At 33.0% G+C, this 24,338-nt stretch overlaps 3 protein-coding genes and 2 non-coding genes across 5 annotated transcripts; 4 read left to right on the top strand and 1 right to left on the bottom strand.

Moving 5' to 3' along the window:
• Window positions 1–4,469: 4,469 nt before the first annotated feature.
• On the top strand, window positions 4,470–8,679 carry LOC125188542 (wax ester synthase/diacylglycerol acyltransferase 4-like). The gene is made up of 5 exons (XM_048085471.1): window positions 4,470–4,720; window positions 4,964–5,536; window positions 6,690–7,043; window positions 7,851–7,988; window positions 8,258–8,679. Exons 1-5 carry the CDS (start codon window positions 4,538–4,540, stop codon window positions 8,399–8,401), a joined length of 1,392 nt encoding a protein of 463 aa, XP_047941428.1. The 5' UTR covers window positions 4,470–4,537; the 3' UTR covers window positions 8,402–8,679.
• A 3,825-nt stretch (window positions 8,680–12,504) lies between these two features.
• On the top strand, window positions 12,505–16,156 carry LOC125188541 (wax ester synthase/diacylglycerol acyltransferase 4-like). Its single transcript, XM_048085470.1, has 5 exons — window positions 12,505–12,779; window positions 13,231–13,806; window positions 14,719–15,072; window positions 15,493–15,630; window positions 15,875–16,156. Exons 1-5 carry the CDS (start codon window positions 12,591–12,593, stop codon window positions 16,016–16,018), a joined length of 1,401 nt encoding a protein of 466 aa, XP_047941427.1. The 5' UTR covers window positions 12,505–12,590; the 3' UTR covers window positions 16,019–16,156.
• A 1,112-nt stretch (window positions 16,157–17,268) lies between these two features.
• Window positions 17,269–19,374, bottom strand: LOC125188212 (cytochrome P450 CYP82D47-like). The gene is made up of 2 exons (XM_048084976.1): window positions 18,436–19,374; window positions 17,269–17,896 (listed from the first exon to the last, which is right to left on the bottom strand). The coding sequence occupies exons 1-2, from the start codon at window positions 19,372–19,374 to the stop codon at window positions 17,273–17,275; spliced, it is 1,563 nt and encodes a 520-aa protein (XP_047940933.1). The 3' UTR covers window positions 17,269–17,272.
• Window positions 19,375–22,214: 2,840 nt separating this feature from the next.
• Window positions 22,215–22,308, top strand: LOC125191437. The gene has a single exon (XR_007171121.1). It is a non-coding gene; the product is annotated as a small nucleolar RNA R32/R81/Z41 (small nucleolar RNA).
• Window positions 22,309–22,379: 71 nt separating this feature from the next.
• Window positions 22,380–22,478, top strand: LOC125191436. Its single transcript, XR_007171120.1, has one exon. It is a non-coding gene; the product is annotated as a small nucleolar RNA snoR31/Z110/Z27 (small nucleolar RNA).
• Window positions 22,479–24,338: the final 1,860 nt, after the last annotated feature.

Raw genomic sequence — 24,338 nt, 5'->3', positions numbered from 1 at the left:
CTTAATTCGCAAGTCCAGTCGAACAGGATTGATCGGTTCCGCCGAAGGCGGATTCGGAACACCTTTCGACAATGTGAGTTAAATAAGTTGGTGGAATGATGGGTCTACTTATCATTTATGGTAAAAGTGAAATGAGCCTAAATTTTATGGATCAACCCAATAAAAACACAAATTTAATAAAAAAAATAGCCTAAATTTATTAGTTTTATACTATATTTGTGTCGTGTCTAAAATTATATGAATTGAATGTCTATATCAAGCAAACTAACTCGTGAATAATCCAGGACCAGATCATACCTCCTTCCATTTGATTGGGTGTTTTGTGAGCCAAGTAATTTACCATATACTTAAATGTGATACATACATGTATCCGTTATCGACATGATCGCAATACGCGTTAACGATTGGAACCTAATTTACACGACTAAAACCTAATTACATGATCAAACATGCATGATACGATCTACATAATCTAAAGCTAATTTACACGAGCCTATAGAATAAAATTAAAGCATAGTACTTTTTACGAAGAATAAAAGTAATTTAAATAATAATCTGCTTCGTAATAGGTTATTCGATCTCAGTCCAAAATCTTAGTAGATATACACGAACCCAGAGGATAAAACTAAAGTATAAAAATACTCCATTATTTATTAGGTTATGCGATGTCAATCCAAAATTTTAATGAATCAACCCACCCAATTAAAACACAAATACAATGAAAATAGCCTAAATTTATTAGTCTTGTACTACTCCATATTTGCGTCGTGTCTAAAATTATACTACCTCCGTCCTCCAAAATTTGCTACACTTTGATCCGACACAGATTTTAAGAAATGTACTGAAAAATGAGTTGAAAAAGTTGGTGGGATGTGAGTCCTACTTTTAAAGTATTAGTTTTATAATAAAATGTGAGTAGGAATGAGTTAGTGGAATATGGGGTCCACTACCAAAAATGATAAAAGTGAAGTGTATCAAATTTTCAGGGACAGACTAAAATAGTAAACTGTATCAAATTTTCAGGGACGGAGATAATATGAATTAAATTTCTATATCGACCAAACTAATTCGTGAATAATCCAGGACCAGATGGTACCTCCTTCCATGTGATTGGGTGTTTTGTGAGACAGTTAATTGACCATATACTTAAATGTGATGCACACGTGTTTGCTTCTCATTTGTGCATAACTCATAAGAGTCCCATTCCCATAATAATTATCTGTATTATTAACTGACTAAAGTCCTTATTGATAATGATTAATCGAGTTTTTAGCAAATCTGCAGCGGAAGAAAATTCACAAACCGAAATGAAATAAATGTTTATAAAATGGCTGAATATGGGATTAACGCAAAACCATTTCTTTTTCGTCTCCTTCTTTTATGTTTTTCTTATTTTTTCAATCTATAAATCAATAAGCTTGGTCAATTATGATATTATCATAAATTTTGAAAACGTCTATTAAATCACAACGCTTTAATTTTCTCAATTTTCCATTGTATATATAATAACGTCTTCTGGTTATTGTAAACAAACGACAATGTTTCAATTAAATAAATATATTTTCTACACTTTTATTGTTTTAATTAAATAATGTTGTTTGTACTTAAATGAATTAATTGAGATGAAATACTGCAGTTAAGTCGTTTTCAAAACATATGAAATTAAAATTACCAAAATTTGATCAAATGTATATCGTGATTTAAATGAAATCTCATTTAATTTCATTTTTCCAAGATACAACCTAATTTCAATCTGAATATATACTAGCATACATTAATATTCGTACATGTACATATTGTATCATTAACAGAGATGATAAATAATTTATTCTAGGATATAATTATATTGTAGAGATGTAGCAAACATGTTTCTATGTACCTACTTTAATGGGTTTGTGTTTAAATGACACCCCCTCTTAAAATGACACTGTGACACCATTTATACAGCAATATTATAAACGCTATACAGCAATATTACAAACACTACACAACAATCTATAGATTGCTGTATAGTGTGTCGGATATTGCTGGACAAGAAATATTGTTGTATAAAGACCAGCAAATTGCTGACCGTCTTTTTCAGTTTTTTTTTTTTGCCACGTGGCAGCTTATTATTCGTCCACGTGTACAAATGATTGGCTAGGAATGGTGGTATGGTGTTATTTTAACGGGTGGTGGCACCCCAATATGCCCCTACTTTAATGACTACTAAACTGTTTAGATGTAAATATTTTTCACCCTTAACACATATAACTAGGGGTGAGCAAAATAACCGAAAACCGAATATCCGAACCGAACCAAACCGAAATTTTGAAATTCGGTTCGGTTTTTTCGGTTTTTCGGTTCGGTTCGGTTTGGGCGAAAAAAAAAAAAAACCGAAAAACCGAATTATATTTTAAATATATTATTATATATTTTTATCCTATTAATTTAGTATATTATATCATATATATAATATATATTCTTCTAATATATTTTTACATAATAAATATTATATATATTATATTAATTTTATATTATATATATTTATATTCTATTAGTATATATAAAATAAAATAAATTAGATATATTAAAATATACTATTTTATTCGGTTTTTCGGTTTTGTTTTGAAATTTTGGTTTTTTCGGTTTGGTTCGGTTTTTTAAGTTCGGTTTTCGGTTTTTCGGTTTCAATTTTAGCCTAAATTCGATTTTTCGGGTTCGGTTCAGTTTGGGCGAAAAATCAAACCGAAACCCGAATGCACACCCCTACATATAACACGTAAGTTTCCATTATACTTTATCTTGCAATATTACAAGATGGAGACGGCATGAAAAGTCATTATCGTACACAACCCAACTAAAATTATCTCTATTAAATACTCCGTCGCCTCATTTCATGTGAGGCATTTTTTTTGGCATAGGTTTTTAGGAGTAAAAGAAAAGTAGAGATAAAAAGCATGAGAGATGATATAGCAGAAGAGATATATATACGGTATTGCTTATTTTTTTAAAAAAAGAAAGAAAATATCTCACTTATATTGGGACGGCCTAAAAGGAAATACACCTCACCTATAATGGAATAGAGGTAGTATAAGAAAACCTATGAATAAATAATTGTTTGAAGATATTTAGAATATCTAGGCAAATTTAAAACTCCACCATTTTTGTACAAGAAACAAATTGTTTAGTTTAAATTATTAAGGGGTTAACGAAATTGAATTTGGCCTCGTCCGAGCGCTCATCCAGGTCGACGGACGATCAGTTGGACGAGTGCCTCGCTCGAACTTTTGGTCGGACCACTGCAGAAGAAAGGGCTGGACTAAGAATTGCTGATGTGGTGGGCGGACTAGTGGTCCGACCATTGTGGATATTGGAGTAAATGATAGTAGTACTATTGAGCAATAAACTAACTTCGCGTTGTATGAAGTATGAACGTATAAGTTCTCACAAAATTTCCTCACATGAATATTTTTATTATACTAAACGTATTAATTCATTGCAATGAAATTACATAGGATATTATATTTATGTAATGTAATGCTCAGTCTCCTACATTATGAACTATGTGTGAATTTAAATTATTTTTGAAAAACAAATCAGCACAAATTTCCTTATTTTAATCCTTATTTTCGAGTTTCCTGAACTGAATTAATAATGCAGTATATGTGTATAATGCAACCATATATATATATGGAGTATAACATTATTATAATATTAATTATCAGCTATATATATTAATTTATAACGTCATGGTGAAGAATATATAGATCTAGGGACATGTTAGGGTGCCACCACCCCTTAAAATAACACCATACCATCATTCCTAGCCAATCATTTGTACACGTGGACGAATAATAAGCTGTCACGTGGCAAAAAAAAAATCTGAAAAAAAGACGGTCAGCAATTTGCTGGTCTTTATCCAGCAATATTTCTTGTCCAGCAATATCCGACACAATATACAGCAATCTATAGATTGCTGTGTAGTGTTTGTAATATTGTTGTATAAGCGATGTCACGGTGTTATTTTAAGAGGGGTTGTCATTTTAACACAAACCTATAGATCTAACTTGTAGTAGTAATTCATAAGGTGTAAATAAATGTAGCAACATGCTCACAAATGACATCATTTGATGCAACGTTTGCACAACCACTCAAAATTACCAACGTAGTACTCCCTCCGACCCAAGGAAGATGCCTCTTCCTTGGGTGGCACGAGATTTTTATGTAGTTTAATTTTGTATATTAGGTGGAAAGGAAAGAGTAAGTAGGAGAGATGAAATAAAGTAGAGATAAAAAAAAATTCCTTTTTTAATAATGATCATCTTGAATGGGACAGACTAAAAAAAAATGGATAATCTTCGATGGGACGGATGGAGTACTATAATAGGGCATAGAATTTTTTTACCATATAAATTAATTAGTGTTCTCTATATATATATCATCATCTCAACCATTCAAGTTAATATGCTACACTTATCATACCATACTTAATTAGATTGCTTAACATACATTATCAATCTTTAGTGTGTGTGTGAGGGAGAGAGAGTTGAAGATTATGGAGGGTGAAGAAGAAGTTTTGGAGCCTATGAGTCCAAGTGCACAATACTTGAGTAGCTCTGCGTTATCACTCACAATTTTGGGTGTTTTGGAAACTGAAGATCCTATAAATGTTGATGATAACATGTCTCTTGTCACCGATCTTTTCTTGCCTATAAACCCACGTTTCTCCTCGATTATGGTATGCATATCCTTACATTAATTTCTCGAGTAGATTGTATAGACCGTAAAATATTCCTCTCTGATGGTAGAGGTTGACGGATAACGCTAGGAAGAGTATTCTCGTTTACTTTTTTTTTCTAGTGCATGTCCGTAGTTTTTCCTCTATGTGTATACATTAATTTCATTACTCTCATGTCGTTGTTTATATTCTGAACTTTTTTTTATATTGTTGCATTGCTCGTCATTTTCATGGTTTGATTAGGTTACCAACAAAAAAGGGGTGAGGAAATGGAAAAGGGTAGAGGTGAACGTTGAAGACCACCTCATTGTGCCCACTTTCCCTAGTGAAATGTCGGTGGACTACTACGATGAATGTTTCAACGACTACATGTCCAAAATAGCAATGGAGCAACTACCAAATCATCGACCGTTGTGGGAAATTCACATACTCAGATATCCTACAAAGAATGCAGCTGGCAATTACATTTTCAAGCTCCATCACTCGTTGGGCGATGGCTACTCCTTGATGGGAGCCCTCCTCTCGTGCCTCCAACGCGTTGATGACCCTTCGGTGCCGCTTACGTTCCCGTCTAGGCAGTCGAGAACGGGTCCTGGAACCCGCAAGGTCTGGTTGCGACGGATTCCTAGGTTTTTCACCGGACTTGGTCACACGGCTTACGACTTCGGGTGGAGCCTCTTCAAGAGCACCTTGATGAAGGACGATAAATCACCGATTAGATCGGGCATGGATGGTGTGGAATTTCGGCCGATCGTGATGACGACAACGACGTTTTCGATTGCTCAGCTCGGGCAAATCAAGACCAAGCTCAATGTGGTAATAATCTCAAGAACCCTACATATATCCCTATCTTTAATTTGGATTTATTGGCTTATGTTACAATTTGAATTGGTGTCCCAACTCATATAAATGTGTCAATTTATTTCTTGTTTAATCGTCATTTGCCACTATATATATATTCTAAAAAAGAAGAAGCAAGAACTCCAACATTATTTTGGGAAATAACTAGCTAATTAATACTCTCTCTATTCTAAGGAAGATGAACCATTCCTTGGGCAGCACAGAGTTTTATGCAGTTTTATGTTGTGTGCTAAGTGGAGAGGGTAAAATAAGAGAGAGGGAATAAAGTAGAGATAAAGATGTTTCCATTTATAGAAATGAGTCATCTTGGATGGGACAAACCAAAAAGGAAAATTGGTCATCTTTAGTGGGACGGAGGCAGTAGTATGTTTCAATTTTCAAAGAAGATTTCTATATATATACTCTTCTCGGGTAGTGATAAAATGCAAACTTATATATTGTACAAACTCCATAATTTTCAACACAACGTTAACACAACGTCAATACATGTAAAATTTCAAGATTTTGATGTCAATACAATGTCAACACAATATAAACACAATGTCAACCCAGTGCCAACTGTTGACACTGTGCTGATATTTTCTGTTGCTGCTATTTTGTAGTCTGTTGACATTTTTTAACGGTATAAATCATAATGTGGAGTTTGTATAATATTTAGAGTTTGTATTCGATTACATCATACTATATGATATGAGGCTACATAAATTAAGTATTGTGTGTCTACGTAGCTATTTACATAAATGCCATTAATTAGCCTTTTCTCTAAACAATATTTTCCCATAGAGACATAAGAAGGTAATCATATTTATTTGTTATACACACCTACCTATTTAAAAGAGACCTATCTTACCAACTTCTTCATAGCCCAACTACCAAATCTCTTAATTCCTTCCTATACACTACATATCTACTTTCCAACCCATCTTTAATCAAAATTCTCTCACAAGTCTTTGTTTTTCTAATTAAATAATCAAGCACATCCCAACTTCAACCATATTTCAAAATCAGTACTGACATAAACACCCTTTATTAAAATATCTTTATCTGTCTTTAATTTATTCATACATTAACCTAATGTCCATATCTTGATTTTTGTAAACATTGACAGACCATTAATGACGTCATAACCGGTATAATAGCATTGGGAAGTCGAATGTACATGCAAAAAGGAGATGAAGAATCGTGCAAATCAAAGACAACAGCCCTAGTTTTGCTCAACACTAGGGCTACTAGAGGGTATAAATCAGTCGATGAGATGATCAAACCTAATTCGGACATGCCATGGGGCAACCAGTTCACGTTCTTGCACGTTCCTTTGCCTAAATTGACTCAATCAGAGCTTCTAAATCCGCTCGATTTCGTTAAGAAAGCTCATCGGGTGATCAAGAGACAGAGGAACTCCGCCGCGGTTTACCTAACTGGGCAGCTTCTTAGTTTTATCCAAATGGTCAGGGGTCACGAGGTATGAACTAATCACATTTGAATATATATCTTCATTTGATGTGATGTGCTTTGTTTACAACTTCGAAGTTGTAATTGATCGGTTTGAGTTGAGGAGGTAACAGTTTGATTGGTATCATGCTTAGGTCAAGACAAATTCTGTGGTAATTATGATGTTACTAAGATTATTAGGCAATAACTAATTAGTTAATACTCCCTCCGTCTACGAATAAGAGTCCCATTTTTTCATTTTGGTCCGTCCGCAAATAGAAGTCACGGTTCACTTTTACTATAAATGGTAATAGGGTCTCACCTTCCACTAACTCATTCCAATCACATTTCCTTTAAAACTACTCCCTCTGTCCCACTTTAGGAGTCCCGGTTAGAATATTCCGTAAATGGTATTAGGCCCCACATTCCACTAACTTTTTTCTACTCATATGTTATTATAAAACTAATATAAAAAGTAGGACCCACTTTCCATTATCTTTTTTCACCAACTTTGCTTTACATTTCTTCAAACCCGTGTCGAACTCAACCGGGACTCCTAAAGTGGGACGGAGGGAGTAATATATACAAGTGGGACTACTATTCCCCTAACTTTTTTCCACTCACTTTTATTAATATTTCTTAAAATTCGTGCCGCTCATAAACGAGACTACTAATCGTGGACTGAGGGAGTAGCTATTTATAATTCAGTTGCTAATTGATAATTAAGAGTGGTTCACTTTATTTCTCGAGTGAACATGTAAAATGCTCCTATCCTTTTTGGGTGGAGTAGTAACTAATTAATTAATGCTAAAATAACCATTTCGTATTCGCGCAACAGGCAGCCGGTCGACACATCCATGCAACATTAAAAAACACAAGCTTGGCAATCTCAAATATGATTGGACCTGTCGAACAGATTTCTTTTGCCAATCAGCCTTGCAAAGGACTCTACTTCATATTCACGGGCTCACCTCAGGTGATCACCTCACTATTCATCTTCTGTTCCTTGTTTAGTGATTTTTTTCGGAACATACCAAGATAAATGAGTAATTTCTTTTTGTAAAAATAGTACTTTTAGTCTCTCTTGTTTTATTATTTCTCATACTCTACTTCATTTTTTTCTTTATTTAATTAATTAAAAATTACCGAAAAGAATTGTCTCATTTACAAGGTATAGAAGTAGTAAATATGTAGAAGTATTTGTAATTTACGATTATAATAATGTGTTTATTTAATTGATTGCAGAGCGTAACTATAACAGTGATAAGTTATGTGGGGAAATTGAGGATTATAGTGACTACGGAGAAGGGATTTATTGACCAAAATAAAATGAAGTCATGTATTGAACATGCCTTTGAGGTCATCTACAATGCTGCTCTTGAAGTTTAGATATATACTAGTGTTATTTGTGTGTATAGTTTATATGGGAGTACTATTTGTGTGTGTGTGTATAGTTTATATGGGAGTACTATTTGTGTGTGTAGTTAATATGGGAGTGCATGGGAAAGTTGGGTAAAAGAAAGGGATATTTAAGGTTTTATGTTACCTTTTTTTATCCAATTATTGGTCCTAGTATTTGTTTGTAATTTGGTGAGATGTATGGGCGTAATGAATAAAGAAATAAATAAAAGATGCTAATTTATTGGCTCTGTTTTCTTAGCCTGAAATGGTCCCATATTTTTAAATATCATAAAGGTGTAAGGGCCCAATTATGAATGTTTGAATATGAGGTTTTTTTTGAAAAAATTGGTAATAATATTTATACTAATTTGGTTCATGTACACTTTGTATGAACGGTTTTAAAATAACTTAATTGATAGCCAAAAATGATCTTATTTCTAATCTCATGCTTTCATTTTTGATTTAATAATTGAGTTTTAGTCTTTAATTATAATTAGAATTTAGTTATAGTTTTTGTCACTATTCAATATTCATATAGTAGTATATATTAATCTAATGATTTATATAAATGTATATGCACGTTTAAAGTTTCAATAGGTACTCCGTCCGCCATTTATAGTCTTATTTTAACTCGACACAAAATTTTAAAAATTGTTTGATTTTGTTGAAAAAAAAAGGGAAATGAGTTAGTGGAATATAAACTCAACTTTTACACGGTGAAATGAGTGCGATGATTTTAGATGAGTCCACTTACTAAGAATGAAAAAAGGTAAATAATATTTTAAATTGCGGACACCTCGAATGGCCAACATGAGATATTTTTTCGCGGACAAAGGGAGTACTATATTCATATATACATTAATCAAACTATGGAGGAATTATATGCTACGAAGTACATACCTTATGTAGGCTCCTTACGTGAGCATCACTCTCGTTTAACACACATATAACGTTGTTAGTTTTGATTCATCTATTTAGTTTGACTCTAATACATTAAAAAATGTTATTACAATCTTTAATTTCACAAAATTCATAAAAATCAAAGATCGATTTGCTCGTTTACTCTATGATTTCAAATAAATGAATAAAATATTAAATCAAGCTTTGATTTTTATGAATTTTGTGAAATTAAAAATTGTAATACCATTTTTTAATGTATAGAATCAAACTAAATAGATTAATCAAAACGAACAATGCTAAATTTGTGTCAAACAAGAGTGGTGCTCACATAAGGAGGCTACATAAGTAATGTAGCATATCATTCCTCTCCAACTATGTATATACTATATGATAATAATATCTACATACAGATTCATGAAAATCTACACTTATAAAAGAAAAAAATTAGTTACTTCATCCGTGTCTGAAAAGTATATATGAACTTTCTAATTTATCTCTAACGAGGTAGAACTCATTCTCCACTAATAATATTTTAAATTTTTATTTCTATCTCTCTCTTACTATTCCAGTCATAAATTAAAACTCGTGCTGAACCAAATGTTGGTAGTATTCAGGGACAAAGTGACCAGCATTCGAATGAATGTTTTGAAACGCCGTTATTTATATAATAAGTTTATTATGACTACTAACAATAGTTTTGCAATGCAAATTTATGTCTTCAACATCGCCATTAACTAGGCGTTTAATTATGGCTCAAGATTCCTTCGATAACGTTGACAACGATTTTGGCGCTTAGATTTCACGCTAATATTCGGCAATTTGTCGCCATTTACCAATATTGATTCGTTAATAAATTAAAGGGGTGACAAATTGTGCAGTTTGAGTCTTTATTGGATCAGTCTGATAATGATATTGTATCTAATACTCCTTCTATCTGTTAAGATAATTTTTTTTTTTCGCTTGATAAAAATAATACTCTATTCGTCCACAAAAATAGGGTACATTTGTCATTTTTTTATTGTCCATGAAAAATAGGACACATTCAAAAAAAGGAAATTTTCAACAATTTCTCTCTTACTTTTTTTTTCTTCTCTCTATTACTAATAATATGGACCCCACATTTCACTAACACTACTTCTCTTTTACTTTTTTTCTCTTCTCTCTTACTTATCAATTCTACATTAAAACTCGTGTTATTCACAAAGTGCCCTATTTTTCGTAGACGGGGGAGTAATAAATAGCTAAAGTAGAGAGAAATTAAAGTAAAATAGAGAATAATATAGAAGAGACTTTCCTCTATATTATTCTTTCTCTTACTTTACTTTCTCTTTACTTTATTTATTTATTATCATTTTCCCAAAACACATTCAAAGAAGAAAAGAGTCATATCTTACTGAGAAGGAGAGAGTAAAATTTAATATAAATTTGATATGTTAAGATATTTTTAACCTGAACACGAGCCCAATCTACTACATTTAAACTCGTACATGACACAATGACACGTATTCATTACCGACTTGATAACCTATTTCACACAAATTAAAATTAATTTACAGACATTTAGAGAATGAAACTAAAATAGAAGAATAAAAATAATTTAAATAATAATCTTACTTTTTAATAGGTTATTCAATCCCAACTCAAAATCTTGATGGGCCAACTCAATAAAACACAAATCCAATAAAAATTGACCCTGATTTATAAAATCGTAATGTTCATGACGTATCTTGTCTAAATTATCATCGCTAAATGTATGTACATAATTGTTTCACATTTCAACAATTCCAATTGATTGATTAATAATTGTTTCTCTAACTCGATAAATTAAATAATGTGACTCGTGAATCCCTCATTCCAATTGATTGGGTGTTTTGCAAGCCAATTAATGGCCGCATATATTCGCTTTTCATTTGTATATAAGTGTCCAATTCCAAGTATAATAGCTAGCCTTTTTGCATACATATTTATATCCGAATTGACTATCACCCTGTAGATAATGATATAGACTTCGTGCGATTCATCGGTATGTGTGAAAATTCAACAAAATTAGTTGCACCTATCACCAATTCCAACTATTAATGGCGAAATGAAAAAAATATTTTTAAAATAGTGAATATTTCAGAAACACAAAGCAATTTCATTTTCTTCTCCTTCTTTTAAATTTTTCTTATTAGTTGACATTAAATCACAGAGTTTTAATTTTCTCAATTGCTTCGTGTATAATATAATGTCTTTTGTTGGTTATTGCTCAAAAAAGCATTGCTTCAATTAAATAAATATATTTCTACTTTTATTACTTTCTTTTCCTTTTTTATCTTAATTAAATAATGTTGTTTTGTATCCATATGAGATAATTGATATTAAATTTATAATTTAACATTTTATAGTCATATATTGTAGAGACGTTGAAAGTATATTCCTTTTTTATCAACTACTCTACTGTTGAGACTATATAACATTTTTCACGCTAACTCATATAGTACTATAAATTTAAAGTTTCCTCTATACTTCATCTTGCAATAATTCAAGATATGGGGACGGCATGAAAAGTCAAATATCATAGCACCAACCCTACATAAAATATCTCGATTAGTCCTTCGATTGGTATATCAATTTATCTATTTTTGAATTAAATACAAGGAAAAACCTAGTATATGGATAAATAATGTTTGAAGATATTTAGCATATCTAGGCAAACTTTAAACTCCACCATTTTCGCACAAGAAACAAAAAAATTGGTTTGAATTTGAAAGGGGGTTAACCTAATGTGCACCATTTTAACTTAGGTTAACCAAAATAGAATTTGGACAATATATATGAGAATCAATATTATTTTGAAAAACTAATACTCATTTTAGTCTTTATTTTCAATTTTCTTTAACTGAAATAGTTAACAAAAAAATATCATGACTAATATACCACTGAAGTGACCTAAATCTACTCTAACATCATTATATCATCATCACCAATATATATCTACAACGTCAAGATGAAGAATACATAGACCATAACTTATGATTCATAAGGCGTAAACGAAGCCACATGCACACAAATGACATCATTTGATGCAACGTGTTGTACAACCGCTTAAAATTAGCAACTAATTCATTAATGTAGCATAGATTTTTGCCCATATTTATCAATGACTAGTATTCTCTCTATATATATCATCATCTCAGACATTCAATTCAAGTGCTACATGTATCAAACCATACTTAGATTATATAACATACATTAATAATCTTTAGTGTGTGTGTGTGAAATAGAGTAGAAGAATATGGAGGGTGAAGAAGAAGTTTTGGAGCCTATGAGTCCAAGTGCACAATACTTGAGAAGCTCAGCCTTATCACTCACAATCTTTGGAGTTTTGGAAACTGAAGATCATATAAATATAGATGATTCCATGGCTATGTCTCTTCTCAAAGATCTTTTCTTGCCTATAAATCATCGTTTCTCCTCGATCATGGTATGTTATCTTAACACTCTACATATGGTTGAGGTTGGTGGATAACGCTAATTTCCTTTTTGTAAATTTCTATTGTTCGTTTGCTTCTTTTCTTCTCTAGTGATTTTCGACAATATATTTGTTTTTTGCATGTACGTTAATTTTGTTGTTGTTTCGGTATGGCTACTCTACTCGCTATTTCGATGGCTCAAGCATTTATACCACATCGACTTCATTAGTTAACACAAAACTATGATAATCGATTAGGAAGGCTGTTTCTGTACGCTAGTTTTGTTGTTGTCTGATGATTCTGTTCTGAACTGTTTCTGTACTGCTACTTTGCTTGTCGTTTTCGTGGCACAATTAGGTACTAACAAGAAAGGTTGTATCTATATTGCTACTCTATGTGTACATTAATTTTTTTTATTTTCCAATTGTTTTAATTTACTTGTCATTTTCATGGCTTGATTAGGTTACCGACAAGAAAGGGGTGAGGAAATGGAAAAAGGTAGAGGTGAACCTCGAAGACCATGTCATTGGCCCCACTTTCCCTAGTGACATGTCGGTGGACTACTACGATGAATGTTTCAACGACTACTTGTCCCAAATATCAATGGAACAACTACCACAACATCGACCGTTGTGGGAAATTCACATACTAAGATACCCTACCAAGAATGCAGCTGGCAATGTCATCTTCAAGCTTCACCACTCATTAGGTGATGGCTACTCCTTGATGGGAGCCCTCCTCTCGTGCCTTCAACGCGTCGACAACCCATCAGTCCCACTGACGTTTCCGTCCCGGCAGCCCAGGACGGGTCCTGGAATTCGTCGCAAGGTCTGGTTGCGACGGATTCCTAGGTTTTTCACCGGCCTTGCTCACACGACTTATGACTTCGGGTGGAGCCTCTTCAAGAGCACCTTGATGAAGGACGATATTTCGCCAATTAGATCGGGCATCGAAGGTGTGGAATTTCGGCCGATCGCGACGACGACAACGACGTTTTCTCTTGATCAGCTCGGGCAAATCAAGACCAAGCTCAATGTGGTAATAATCTTTATAACCATATATAAACATCCCTTTCTTTATTTTGGATTTATTGACTTAATTAGTGTCCCAACTTATCATTTAATTGTGTCAATTTATGTCTTGTCCAATTCATTACGTTAATACTAAATACCTAGCTCGACATTTTCAAATACTCCACTATTCTTAAAAAAAAAAAAAAAAAAAAAGAGAAGCAAGACCCCCAACATTATTTTGGGAAATAACTAGCTAATTAGTATGTTTCCATTTGAAAAAAAAAAAAATTCTATATATATACTCTTCCCATGCTATGATGCTACATAAATGAATTACGTGTGTGTCTATATGCAAGTATACGTGAATGCTATTAAATAGCCTTTTTTTTCCTTGAGGATTTATTTTGTCATTTGATAGGTTAATTACATAAAAAGTTAATCATATTTATTTATTATACAAAAGTTAATCATATTTATCATTTCTACCATTTTGTGTCCTCCAAATATAGTTTCCATTATTACTTACACTATTTTTAAAATATGATTTTATTCGTTCACAATACACTAACTATTTTTTATTAAAACCCATGTCATGCCTCTATTTAAAATTAGAATAAGATAAATAGTAATGGCTCCATAGTTATTATGTGGCCATAGTGACTCATGACCTCAATTTATTTAAAAGAGAAATGTCTTATCAATGCTTCATCGTCCAACCACCATGTCTCTAAATTCCTTCCTATACACTAAATATCTACTTCCCCACCTATCTTTAAAACACTCTCACATGTCAATTGTTTTCTAATTAAATAATCAAGCACATCTCAACTTCAACCATATTTCAACTTAACTTTAGAAATCAATACTCACATACATACTTTCATTAATTTAGTCATGAACCTAATGTACATATCTTAATTTTTGTGAACATGGGCAGACTATTAATGACGTCATAACCGGTATAATAACATTGGGAACTCGAATATACATGCAAAAAGCAGATGAAGAGTCATGCAAATCAAAGACAACCGCCCTAGTTTTGCTCAACACTAGGGCTATTGGAGGGTACAAATCAGTCGATGAGATGATCAAACCTAATTCCGACGTGCCATGGGGCAACCGGTTCGCGTTCTTGCATGTTCCTTTGCCTAAATTGACTCAATCGGAGCTTCTAAATCCGCTCGATTTTGTTAAGAAAGCTCATCGGATGATCAAGAGATATAAGAATTCTGGCGCAGTTTACCTAACTGGCCAGCTTCTTAGTTTTATCACAATAGTCAGAGGTCACGAGGTATGATTTAAACACATCGAATATATACATCTTCATTTGATGTGATTTGCTTTGTTTACAACTTCGTGATTATTGGGTTTTATTCTTGAATTTGAAATAGTGAATAGTGATATCTATAAATATTTTGTAGGTATCATGATCAAAATAAATAATGTTAGCGTGAATGATATTTATGGATGATCTCACATAATGTATGTAGCGTTAAGTTTCTCATAGATAATCAAGGTCCAAACAATAAAATGGTAGGCTGAAAGATGATTATTTGTTCAAGTGTCTCTATCTTTTCATGGTAGAGTAAATTCCCCAAGCCCATGTTCGTGCACCGGGTGCTAACGCATACAAGTAACTTGCGATTACTAACATAACCATTCGGAATATTATATGTTTTCATAGTAAAATATGTCCAATGTTATGTAACAGGCAACAGCTCGACACATCCACGCAACATTGAAAAACACTAGCATGGCAATTTCGAATTTGATTGGACCTGTTGAACAAATGGCTTTGGCCAATCAACCCTGTAAAGGACTCTACTTTGCAGTTGCGGGCCCACCTCAGGTAATTTCATTTTTTCCTCTCCACAAATATTAGACTCTTTCTATTTTTGGTAAGTCTTTATTTTGAATTATTGAGTTGGATTGCATTCATTAGTAAAAAATACTACAATCATTTTATTTCTTTCCATCTCTCTTCTACTTTATCGAATTTGTATTAAAATGTTTGTCGTCCACTACCAAGTCTATTGGCGATGGACAAAAAGAGTACAAGTTATTGATATGTTTATTGATTTATTTGATTGTAGAGCCTATCTGTAACAATGATAAGTTATGTGGGAAAATTGAGGATTGCAGTGACAGCAGAGAAAGGATTTATTGACCAAAATAAAATGAAGTCATGTATTGAATACGCCTTTGAGGTCATCTACAAAGCTGCTCTTGAAGTTTAGACTACTGTGTGTGCTACACACACTGATCTATACATACATAGACACACATATATACATATATGTAATGTATTATAGTTTATATTTTATAGTATATTGGAAAATTGGGTAATGGTAAGGGAAATATATGATTTTGTGTTATTTTTCTCCTTTGATTTTACCCCATGTTACCAACTATTGGTCCTAGTATTTTTTTTTTGTAGTAATTTTTATGTGAGATTTAAATATGGAAGAAAAGAATAAAGAAATAAAAAAAGATTTAGGGTGGGGATTTATTGGCCTCTCTTTTTTTTTGCCTGAAATGGTTCGATATTTATATTTGCCTGAAATGTGATGGCCCAAATAGACTAGCGTGTGTGCAAATATATACATACATATGTTATATTATCAATTATGGGCCTTAGTAATTAATGTATATGTTTTGAAACACTACCATTGGGCCGATTGATCACCGAATTACGAACTATGGCCGATTTATGGTATTTCCACGAACTTAAAATTTTTTAAAAATTAATTAACCTTTAACCTTTTGTCAATTTCATACATTTGAGGATTTTCTACAAATTGAAAATTAAGAACTATCACCGATTTATGGTATTTCCACAAACTTAAAAATTGTCAAAAATTAATTAACCTTTACTCCCTATTGTCAATTTCATAAGGATTTTCTAAAAATTGAAACTGGCGTGAGAATTCAAAATCTAAGTAGGAAAATAAAAAATCAGACAACAAAACTAAAACTATAGTGGCAAGGTGAAAGCTCATGAGTTTTTGACCACTTTTTATTTGACATGAGATATCAAAATTTAGTCATAGTTTATTATTTCAGTACGGCGATGATAACCTTTAACTACTTCTATTAAAGACTATGGCATAGCCTTGAGGCAACAAGAACATCTAGTAGAGTGGCATTGCCATTTGTCAACCCACCACCATGACAACTTTTAATTTGATACTCCCTCCGTTCCAGAGTAATGAAGGCATTTCTTTTCGGCACGGAGATTAAGAAAAATTGTATTAGGTGAGTTTAGTAAAAGGAGAATAAAGTGAAAAATGAAAAAGGTAGAGAGATGAAGAGAGAAAAAAGTAAGAGAGAGTAAAGTAGGTGTGAAAAAATATGTTGACTTTTACTAAAAAAGAAAATGACTCTATTACTATGGAATGTACCAAAATAGCAAAATGACTCTATTACTATGGAACGGGGGAGTATGAGATAAGTCATAGTTCATTATTTTAGCACGTGGTCGTAAACTTTAACTAATAAAGACTAGGGCATAGCCTTGGGGAAACAAGAACATCTAGTGGGGTGGCTTTGCCATTTGTCAACCCACCACTCTCACTCATGTCTACCACTTCACCATTCGGAGTTGAAATGTCAAATGCTTGTAGTAAACTAGCTAGCACCAAGTGCAACATCCGCATACCATAATTTATCCCGGGGCATATTCTCCGGCCGCCTCCAAACGGGATGTAATCGAAATTCGGACTTTTAACATCAACTTGTCTATGAGTCGTTAGAAATCTCTCCGGTCTGAACTCCAAGGGGTCCTCAGACCATACTTTGGGGTCTCGATGCAACTTCCATATGTTGACGAATAAAATTGTGCCTTTAGGGACGTTATAAGTCCCTAAAACACAGTCCTGCGTGAATTCTCGGGGACCACTCAAGGGTGCTGCCGGGTACAACCTTAGAGTCTCTTTAACAACGGCTTGAAGGTATAATAGTTTGTCAATATCTGAATCGTTCACTCTTTTGTCTCTCCCTACTTGGTCATCAAGTTCTTGCTGGACTTTTCTTAAGGCATAGTTGTTGTTGAGTAGCAAGGCTAGTGCCCACACTAACATGATTGAAGTTGTGTCACTAGCACCTGATATCAAATTCTGCGAAACAATATCGCATTTCAGTCTCATATTTTTAGCATTTACATGAGTATTTGATCCCACAAAAAATTTAAAACATACTCCCTCCGTCCCACATAATTTTACCCAGTATTCCATTTTGGGTCGTCCCACATAATTTTATCCATTTCATTTTTACCATTTTTGATAGTGGACCCCATATTCCACTAACTCATTCCTACTCACATTTTATTATAAAACTAATACTCCCTCCGTCCCATTAAAGATGACCCACTTTCCTTTTTGGTTTGTCTCAACCAAGATGACCCATTACTTAAAATGGAAACCCCTTTATCTCATCTCTCTTACTTTACTCTCTCCATTTAACACACAAAATAAAGTTGCATAAAATCCCGTGCCGCCCAAGAAATGGGTCATCTTCCTTGGGACGGAGGGAGTACTTTAAAAGTAGGACCCACATCCCACCAACTTTTTCAACTCACTTTCTATTACATTTCTTAAAACCCGTGCCAAGTCAAACTGTGTAAAATTATGTGGGACGGAGGGAGTAAAAGACATACCGAACAAGTGGATTTGATTATGATGTCCGAGTCATGTTGATTTTGAAGCTTGGTACCTCGTACAACACAAAGCATCACGTCCATAAAATCTTCACCCTTGTCTGAAATTCCACTTTCTCTATGTTCCTCCAACCATTGTCCAACTAACGAATCCAACTCCTTTGAAGTTTCCCTCATTTTCTTCTCATATCCACCTACATCCAACCACCTAAGATAGGGCATGGCGTCTCCCGCCACAAACACCCCGGCCAAGTCGAAGAAATCCCTCATCACACGTTGGCACCGCCTCGCCTCGTCAATGTCCCCATTGCCGGATCCAAAGCATCTCTTCCCGACCACCATCCTCAACACCGCATTCAGATTCAAATCCCCAAACCACTGTTTCATCTCCACCAATACGCGTCCCGACACGTCAGCCTTTTGACTCCAAACACCAAAAAGTTCGTTTACAGACAAATCAGTCTCTGACACCAACACATGTTTTTGTAACTCAAGTCTACGTGCCGAAAGCAGCTCCGTAGAGACCACTTTCCGCACTTCCCGCCAATATTGCCCGTACGGGGCGAACCCGAACATGGCCATTTCGTAACCCAAATTTCTAGAAGAGGCCATTTTAGGACGGGACGAGACCGCCAAATCGCACGTGGTGAACAATTCCTTAGCCAGTTTTCCGTCACTCACCACTAGGGCTTGGCGGACCCCGAGCCCGATTTGGAAGACCGGACCATACTTATCCGCCATGGCCCCTAAGGCAATGTGCGGAAGATTGCCACTGCTCATGACATGGAGGTGGCCCGTGAAGGGCCACGCTCCGCCGGCTTTTGGTGGCGCGTGGATTCCACTCGCGTTATGATTGGTGGAGTTTGTGTAGAAGAAATAAAGAAACAGAGGCAAGACTGTGATTAATGCTCCTGCACCAATGAAAAAGCTTAGATCCATGAATGCATAAACTTTTTAGGTTGGCGCATCCAATTTATGGCCTCGTACATGTGATTGATTCCATATTTATAATGTGACAAGATATTTTGGATACTAACCCTATATTCAACTTGTATAATTCCATTTGACTTCTCATATTGTATTTACTTTAATAGTACATCCTATAAATTAGCCTATTTTCTACTAGTCTTTGAATTTTTTCATCATAAATTACATTACTAATAAAGTGAATTTCACTATCTATAAACACTACTTCAACTACTTTTTACTTATTCTTTTATATTAAAATATTCATTTTTAAAATTCTTATTTTTAAAGGACAAAGGATAGGGTGTATTTTAAATAGCGTTGATTAGCTCAATGCACCTAGCTGCCATAATTTTTTTATTTGACAGATTAAAATAGTCATTGAACTAATTCACCCACATATATTTACATGTTTATTATTTAGAATGGATTTACACTTCATCATAGAAATATATTGAAGTCCAGCCCCTACAATAATACATCGATTTAACATAAAATATAGAGTGCATATTTATAACTTAAGCCAAAATAAGAAAGAGTATAAAGTATAATAGCTTGGCCAAACCCCCAACATTGCATTAAATAACCCCTATAAATATTGAATTAATCGACATCTATACATTATAATATCTACGACTTAGGATAATTTTATATTTCAAACTTAACATAACAATATACTGATATGTACACAGTACACTACATCTATTTTACAAATTACTCCCTCCGCCCCATTCAAGATGACCACATTCTCGAGTGGCATGAGATTTTTTAGGATGTGTTATTAGATGGAATAAAGTAGAGAGAAAAAAAGTAGTTGAATATTTTAAGGGAGAGAGAAAAAGTTATTTTCAAAATTAGAAAGTGGTCATCTTAATTGAGACAAATAAAAAAGGAAAAGTGGTCATCTTGAATGGGATGGAGGGAGTACAAATTAAAATCTGGACCATTAAATTTTAAGATTTGATGTCAACAAATGACAAATAACGTCAAAAACATGTCAACAGAATGGCAACCAGATTTTTTTGACATTATTTCTATTAAATTCTCTATTATAATGGAGTATTTATCGACATATAGGGAAATGATATGCTACATATCTCATGTGAATGTTATCCATGAGCACTACGCTCGTTGAACATATTTTTAGCGTTATTTGTGTTGTTTTATACAATCAGTTTGATTCTAATACATTAAAAATTGTTATTCACATATTTTATTTTACAATTTTGATAAAAATCAAAGCTCTATTTGTCGTTTTATTCATTGATTTGTTGTCATAGAAAAATGGAACAAATCTAAGCTTTGATTATTATTAATTTTGTAAAACTAAAAATATGAATAATAATTTTTAATATACTAGATTCAAGCTAAACATTTAAAGCAAAAAATAAACAACGCTGCTTTAAACAAGCATAATGCTCACGAATGATTCTATATAACATAGCTTTAAATGACAAATATTTATTTAAAAGAGTAATTAATATAGTATAAAATAGGATAGCGATTATAATGTTCCCGAATAGTACGAGAAAATTTCACTAGAAAAGTTCTAGATGCTAGCATATATAGATGAATTAGTCAACGATAATGAAATTAAATAATAAAATGACATGATAAACACGGCACAATTGCTACTAAGATGCCACTGTGAGTAAGGCATCAATAATGGTTACATCTTTTAGCAGGGGAGATATAGAAAAAAAGATTAGTTAAGACAGTGTTCAAAATTCTATTAAAAAAGTATATATTTAGTTACTTTAAATTATTGATAGAAGTTTTAACATAATAATTTACATAAAATTTAGATAACTTTGACATTATTATAAAAAAAATAAAAAATAAAAAATAAATATACACATAGACATTTTTTTCACATTTCTTATTCACCTTATTCCCTCTCGTTACATCTTATTATTGTGTCTATTCCTACAAATGAATCTCTAACCATTAAGTTGCTAATTTTTGCAGTATTTCAACTCATTAATTTATATTAAAATAAATTGAAAAAATAAAAAAAACAAAATAAATACACATAAACAAGCATCTTGTCACTTTTCCCTTCACAACAAGATGCTCGTTTTGTGAGCTCCTCGCCAACAACCGCACCTCGTCACCAGAGAGTCCCATCACCACAGGACGAGCCGATATTTTCTGATGCGCTGTTGATACCCTAAGAAATGAAATACTCCCTCCATCCACGAATAAGAGTCTCGTTTTTCCATTTTTGTCTGTCCACGAATCGGTTCATAATTACCATAAATGGTAAAGAGACCCCACACTCCACTAACTCATTCCACTCACATATCATTTAAAACTAATATATACAAGTGAGACCTCTATTCCACTAACTTTCTTCCACCCACTTTTCTTAACATTTCTTAAAACCCGCGCCATTTAGAAATGAGACTCTTAATCGTGGACGGATGGAGTAAATAATACTGAAAGAATAAAATTAAAGTAAATGATAAAATATTACAAATATGGTCATATTATCAAATTTGGCACAAAATTACATCCATATAATAAATACACAAACGCAATAAGGCTAAACAATAATTCAATAAAATTACCAATCAAAATGAGCAAATAAGGTTGTGGAGTTCGTGTTGGGCTTTTAAACGAAAGGCCCAAACAAGTGACCTAAGTGACCTGGCCCAGACGGCCCACTGGGCTTCAAATTAGGGCTTCAATAATCCTATATAAATACATGTGCTTCATTCTTCTTCACTCATCTCAGATTCTCACCTCTCCACCTCTATCTCTCTCAATCAATTTCTCTGTCTATCTCATTTTTTTTATGTGTATTTTGATTTGGATGAAGATGATGAGTAGAATTGATTTGTGATGGTGAATTCCACTTGATCAATTTAATGTTTCTCACTTCGCTACGTTCTTTCTGATTCGTCCTTTCATTTATTCTTCTTCTTTTTTTTTTGTTTAATTTTTCATTGATTTTAATTTTGAATTTATGTGATAATTTGATGAGAAGATGATGAGACATGAATAATCTTAGGACACCTTCTGACGCAGACTGACAATGCTGCGTATGAGAAAAGATATTGTTTCTGATTCATCGATTTTGCTATTTTTACACTTCCACGGATTTACCGTATTTTAATTTATATACTATATTAGTATTAGTAGAATTAATTACTACTAATAGTAATTTTCTTGCTATTGTAGAATATTTCAATCAGTTGCAGTCAATTTTGCCTCAATTTAAAAGATCCCCTTTCGACTTTTAAAATCTGGTTAATGGATTTACGTACGTTTACAAATTTAATTGACTAGTGGTGAATGCACAACAACTAATTGGTTATTTTACACATAATTTAATTATTAAATTACATTCAAAATGATTTATGTACATTGTATAATTGGGATATTAAATTACAATTTTAATTCTCATCTTTACACTAATTGATTTATTTTGTTTACGTTCAAAATAATGGGTTGATTTCCTCACAAGCAGCATAAATGAGAAAAATGAAATTCGTGATTTAATATTTGAATTTCAAATGCTATTAAACTGATTAAAAGTTAATCATGTTTAGTTATTAAACTAGCTATTGTTTGAATAAAATAATTTTATGAACAGTAAATGTTAACTAGCAAGGAAATATTTGTATGATTTATGTTTTAAAATGTTAAATGTAGCTTGTTCCAAACAGACAAATGGTCAAACACGAAAATCCCCGTTTCAGAAGTAATAGCAATAAACTATTGAATAAAAAAGAATAGTGAGATATTGAACAGAAATACCTAATGAAAAAAAAGTGAGATGGAAAACTTGGAAGTTTGAAACTATTAAATTCCAAAGTATTGATGTGTATAAAAATGGTCATGTTTTTATATTTTTTGGCACCTTAATCTTGACTAGTGCTTATCGATCAACTAGACGTTTATACTTGCGTATTGTATAGAGCATTTTTTTTTATATAATCATTTTCAATTCAAAGTTATTTTTTCTCTATGTATTCAATTATGTTAATTACGTTTAAATTTAAAAAATAGTGATATCTTTTAATCACTTAAACTAAATAATTTCGATTAAAAAATATCTAACCCGTAAACAAAACAGATTTGGAATTGTCTCTTATAGCTTCATTGTTCCTAGACAAAACAGATTTGGAATTGTCTTTCGTTCGAAGGCATAACTTGTATTCATGCGCTTCATATTTGCTCGGTGTTCCAAAAAATCAGACAATGACAGGATGGCCTATGATCGAGTGATAGATCGATTAGCTGTGAGGGGGCCCGCCTCCCTTTCCCCTCTCGCGGCCGAAAGCCTTCTGCTTGCTTCTCGACCACCCTTGGGAATAGAGCGGAGAGTAAACAATGGACCGGACCCATCATATTGAAAAGAAAGTACTCCCACCGGTCCGTACACTGGCTAGAAGCCCCCAACGGGTTTCGTCGATCTTTAGACGGAGTTATTGCTTTCAAGAAGGCAAAAGAGACAATTGAAGTGTTAAGAATTCTTCAACTAGATCACGATGGTGTCGGCTAAATTGATCTCTATTGAATGTAGATTTATGGCAAGTTAGTAAGTTTAAAAGTTGAGGGGCACACTTTGATTTGGGAGACAATTGAAGTGTAAAGAATTCTTCAACTAGATCACGACTGTGTTCAATTATGATGTCAATATTTCTAATTTCAGCTACAAAATCTATTTTTCAACTGTTATATTAAAAATTTTCATTTCGGTCACAACATCTTAAATCCACGAATCACATTTTCAATCACAACTAAAAATGTCTAAAAACTAAAATGAATGATAAAACTGATCAACTTTAAATTCAAGGAATTATATTAACTGAAATAAAAAAGTACAAAAATTAGATACAAAAAATTATATTAGTAGTATTAATTCAAACCTTTAAATCAAAACATCTATGTATCCAGAAAATAGATGTGTGTGATAGACTTATACTCCC

The sequence above is a fragment of the Salvia hispanica genome, chromosome 5 (assembly GCF_023119035.1).
Source record: "Salvia hispanica cultivar TCC Black 2014 chromosome 5, UniMelb_Shisp_WGS_1.0, whole genome shotgun sequence".
Lineage (NCBI taxonomy): Eukaryota > Viridiplantae > Streptophyta > Magnoliopsida > Lamiales > Lamiaceae > Salvia > Salvia hispanica.
Note: the sequence above shows the minus strand (reverse complement) of the source record. Positions and strands in the feature narration are given on the sequence as shown.